The sequence below is a fragment of the Sturnus vulgaris genome, chromosome 4 (assembly GCF_052056855.1).
Source record: "Sturnus vulgaris isolate bStuVul1 chromosome 4, bStuVul1.hap1, whole genome shotgun sequence".
NCBI classification, from domain to species: Eukaryota; Metazoa; Chordata; class Aves; order Passeriformes; family Sturnidae; genus Sturnus; species Sturnus vulgaris.
Window position 1 is genome coordinate 52759000 of NC_142246.1, and position 4460 is coordinate 52763459.

Consider the following 4460-nt stretch of genomic DNA (forward strand, 5'->3'; position numbering starts at 1 on the left):
GCGGGTTCACGGCCGGGTGGAGATGGATGGCGCCGGCGGCACCCCCAGCAGCGGGGCCAGGCTTTCTCCGTGCGCATCACCTGCTCGCCGACGGGGCGAGCCGGGCTCCGCGCTGCGAGGTGGCGCGTTGGCAGGAGGGAACGGCAAAGACTTCTAGGCGAAAGAAACTTTCGAAGTGTAAACTAAAAACGAAAACAAACCAACCGACCCCGACAGACAGGGCGGGTACAGTCACTCGCTAACAGCCAACCCCCCCGGACAAACCAGGGGCTGCTGGGGGTGGGAGACGAGGGGGCGGATTTCAAAGCGACCGAGGGGAGCCGATGCTGTCCGTGGTAGCACCGCGTCCGGCTGCTCACCCTACGGCGGAGTCTGTGCTTCGAGGGGCGGCCTTGCGAAGTGCCGGGGACTACGCCCCTGCCTTAGCTGGCCTCATCCGAATCGCTGTAGTGAGAGCGGGGCGAGAACTCCCCGTCGCTCCTGTGGGACCGGGGAGACGTCTTGCTCCGCTCTTGCGGCGGCTGCCCGGGCTGTGGCATGAGGAGGGCGGGGGAAGGGGCTCTCTGTCCCATCAGGGCGCCCTCCGCGAAGGAGAAGTGCAGCGGGTCGAGCTGCACCGAGTAGCCCCCCGCAGCCGGCGGCGGGGGGAAGCGAGTCCTGCCGTGCCCGGGGGGCGACGCTCTGGGCGGCCCCGGCGGCGGCGCCGGCGGCCCCGGCGGAGCTCCGGCCCCGGCGGCGGGGCAGGACGGCTCGAAGGGGGCCCCGCGGTGCTCGGCCTTGCCGGCGGCATCGGGAGGGGCGGCGGGGCCGTGCAGCAGCTCGGCCAGAGCGCTGATGTAGATCTGCGCCATCTGCAGCGTCTCGTACTTGGAGAGCTTCTTGTCGTTGTTGAAGGAGGGGATGACATTGCGCAGCTGGTCGAAGGCGTGGTTCAGCCCGTGCATCCGCCGCCGCTCCCTCGCGTTGGCCGCCAGCCGCCGCTGCTTCTGCACGCCGCTCACCTGCGCCCGCAGCCCGGGGCCGCCGCCGCCGCCCCGCGGCCGCCCGCCGCCCCGCGCCCCGCCGGGGCTGCTCCCGCCGCCGCCTCGCGCCGCGCCACCCTCCGCCGCCGCCGCCTCCTCGTCCTCGCCGGGCAGCAGGTAGCGCGGCGAGGCGGCGGCGGGCAGGCGGGCGGCGCAGCACACGCCGAGCCACGAGCCGGGCGCGAAGCCGCCGCACCCGCTCTGCTCCGGGCCCGGCGGCGGCTCCGGCGGCCCCGGCGGCTCCCGGGCGCGCTCTGCCCACGGCAGGCTCATGGCTCTATCGCCGCGCGCCCATGGACGGGGCCGCGCGCAGCCCCCGCCTCGCGCGTGGCGCCCCGACGGCTCCGGTGTCGGCCGGGCGCGCGCCCCCCTTTAAGGAGCGGCACGCGCCGGGGTCCCCCCCGCCCCCGCTCCCCCTCCCCTCCTCTCCCTCGCGCCCCACCCCTCCCGCCGCACGCCCTCCACTCGCGCCGGTCGCGTGTCGGCGCGGCCAATGGCGCGCGCGCGCGCGGGGCCGGCGCGTGCGGGGAGCCAATGGTGCGCGGGGCGCGGGGGGGGGCGCGAGCCCGGGCCGGCGGCACGCGCTGCCCCACCCCGCCCCGCCCCGCCCCGGGCAGGCGCGCGCCGGGCGGCCTCCCCGCGCGCGGCGGGGCGGAACGGGGTGGGGGTGCCGGGGAGCGCCCCGACGGCGCGGCCGCCCCGCGGCCCTGCCCCACGGGGGTGTCGGCGAGAGCCCCGCGCCGGGCAGCGGCGGGCGGCTCTGCTGACAGAGGGAACCCACACCAGGTAACACCGGGTTCTCCCGCTGCTGCATTCTCTGAGGACGCTCCGTCGCGCCCGCCTGGGGAAACACCGCCCCTTATAGCCGCCGCTGGCCAAACCTCGGAGGCTCCGGTAAATGCCCGCCTTGGCCTCCCCACGCCTGGCGGGAGCAGCCGTCGGTCCGTCCGGCTCACGTCGCGGCCGCACCGACCCTGCCCGAGGTGTCGGTGCGGAGCGCTGCCGGCCAGGACGGTGCGGGCGGCGGTGCAGGGAGCGCGGCGCTGCTGTGCGGAGGTTCGGCCGCGAAGTCGCCGAGGGAATGCCCTCGGTTTTAGAGCGGCAATCCCGGGGACACGCGAGAAGCCCACAAGGGACCCGGTAGGTGACAAGCGGTGGCGCTGGCAGGCGGGACAGCACATTGCCCCGGAGCTGCCACGTTTTCGGCAGGGTCCCGATCCCCCGCGAGCGAGTCCTTTTGTTGGGCCAACAATAGCTGGCCAAAGGTGGTGGAGAGGGAAATAGCTCCGTGCACGCATCTTAACTTCCCTTCCGCGCTGCCTCCCCTCCCGCCACCGCCGCCTGCCTGGAGAGGAGAAGTGGAGGTTTGCCCGTGTGAATAGGCGTGTGGAGAACAAAGTGATGGGCACAGTATGAGGTAGATATGTTTTTTCAAAAGTGAATAACTTGCAGGCCGAGGAGGGAGCGAGGGAGCCCAGCAGCTCAAAGCCGAGCGGCAGTGACATGGAGTGAGCAGCCTCACTAGTTGAAGCTGGCTGGGCACACTTGGCGCATGGCAGGCGCCTGGGGCCCACCTTCCACAAACAACTGGATGGTATTGAGAACGCGCGATGCTGAGGGTCTGCTTTCTTTAAAAACAAACTAACCGAGGCAGACCTTCGCTATTTTTTTTTTCTTTTCTTTTTTTTTTTTTTTTTTTTTTCCGCTGGCAAGTATGTTTCAAAGGTAAAAGCCGCCGGGTCCCCCTAAAACAAGTTGTCAGTTTCTGACCAAAATGGAAGTAACTTACTCGGTAAGAAAGATGGTAAGGAGTAGAAGTCAATACCTTCTTTCTGTATAGGATCCATAAAGTTGCCAGACCATCTATTTGTATCTAGTAAAAACTTTTATACTCTCCTATTGTTTAACTCCCTCCCCCCTTCAATAAATGCTCCTATCATTAGCAGGAGGCAAACTCCTCAGCACTGTGCTGCATGGTGCTGTTTGCTGGCTAAATTTCCCCCAGCTTCTCTTTCAGTCCACCAGCACCACGTGCTCCCTTCCTGGGTGCCCGTGGCACAGGTGTGCTTTGCCAGCAGCCCTGCTGTGCTCTCTTCCCCAGGGTTAAGCCTGCATGTTCCCCGTTTGGGCACTGGGTGCCGTGGCTGTGAGCTGTTCCATGCAAGGACCACGGGCCAAACCTTGGAAATAAGTTTGGAAATGAGCAGGAACTTTGTTAAGCAGTAGCCACTGACACCTGTTTCCTCAAGCCTAGCAAGCTTCCAGCATGGAGAGAGCCAGGCTGGTGTAGTAAGTCTTAAACATCTCCCTCCAGGCTAGTGGGCTGTGTGGCTTTGGGCCTCCTTGACAGTAAGTCCAATCCTCTATCCCACCAACCATCCACTGAACTCTGGGAACAGAGGGAAGCAGCATCCCATTAGCCTCTAATGTGGATGCAAGGTGGCTGATGCCCTGGAAGGATCCTGCCTCTGGATACCCCAGGGCTGGTGGCAAGTGCTGGGGACTTCCCTTAGCTGTACCTCAGTGACTGTATGGAGCACTGGCGAGATCCGCCAGGCACCTCAGCATGCTCCTGGGATGGGAAAACTTCCCGGGTGGGAAACACTAATAATAAGCTGCTTATTTTTCAAGTGTGTGTTTTGTGAGCGCATGCACGCTTTGAAACTGGAGGCATCTGAGACTCACTGCACAGTTTGCCTTTGAAAGGACACACACAAAAAGCCATTTTCCCCACCAACACCACTGCTCAGAGAGGGGAATAAAATGTTTCATTGAAATCCAGTGGTCTCTGTATGCCTGTATCTGCTGTGCGTGCACAGAGTCAAAGTCAAAGGCAAAGGGTGGTTTATGTCAGCATTGGGTTTAGCTCTGCTCTCCCAGAATAAGATAAATGTAAGTGATGAAGAACTCCTGGGGCTGGCTGAACTCATTTTGTATTCAACACTGCCCGGCCCTTTTCACTTTCCTTTCTCCTTCTCTTTGTATGTTCAAGCCTACTTGAGTTTCTTTTTTTCTTTTGTAGAAGTTGGTTCTTTTGAAGCGGTTCGAGGCACGCCCTGCTGCAAAGGGGACTTCACGGGAGTCGGAAACACAGGCACACCGGTCTGAAACACTTACTGTACAATAGCAGGAATGTAGGAAGCCTTGAAAATGAATCTGCTCTAAGCAAGTGTCAAAGCTTTCAGAGGAAAACAAACTGAACTTATCCCTGTATCTTTATGCATATTTTCCCCCCAATTCTCCTTTCCTCCCTCCCCCCGCTCCCCCCCTCCCAGCCTGGTTAAGGGCCCAGGCAGCAACTGGAGGTCAGGAACATGCTAGTGTTACAAAAAAATACGTTGCAAAAGGGGAGACAGAAGACTTGCAAAAAGCCTCTATCATTACAGCCAGAGTAATTTTGAAAGCACACAAAGCACGTAGGTCAGTCCTCAGTTTGTA

At 62.8% G+C, this 4460-nt stretch overlaps 1 protein-coding gene across 1 annotated transcript; it reads right to left on the reverse strand.

The window, feature by feature from the left end:
- Positions 1-422: 422 nt before the first annotated feature.
- Positions 423-1295, reverse strand: ATOH1 (atonal bHLH transcription factor 1). Its single transcript, XM_088164447.1, has one exon. It carries the CDS (start codon positions 1293-1295, stop codon positions 423-425), a length of 873 nt encoding a protein of 290 aa, XP_088020573.1.
- Between the last annotated feature and the right edge of the window lie 3165 nt (positions 1296-4460).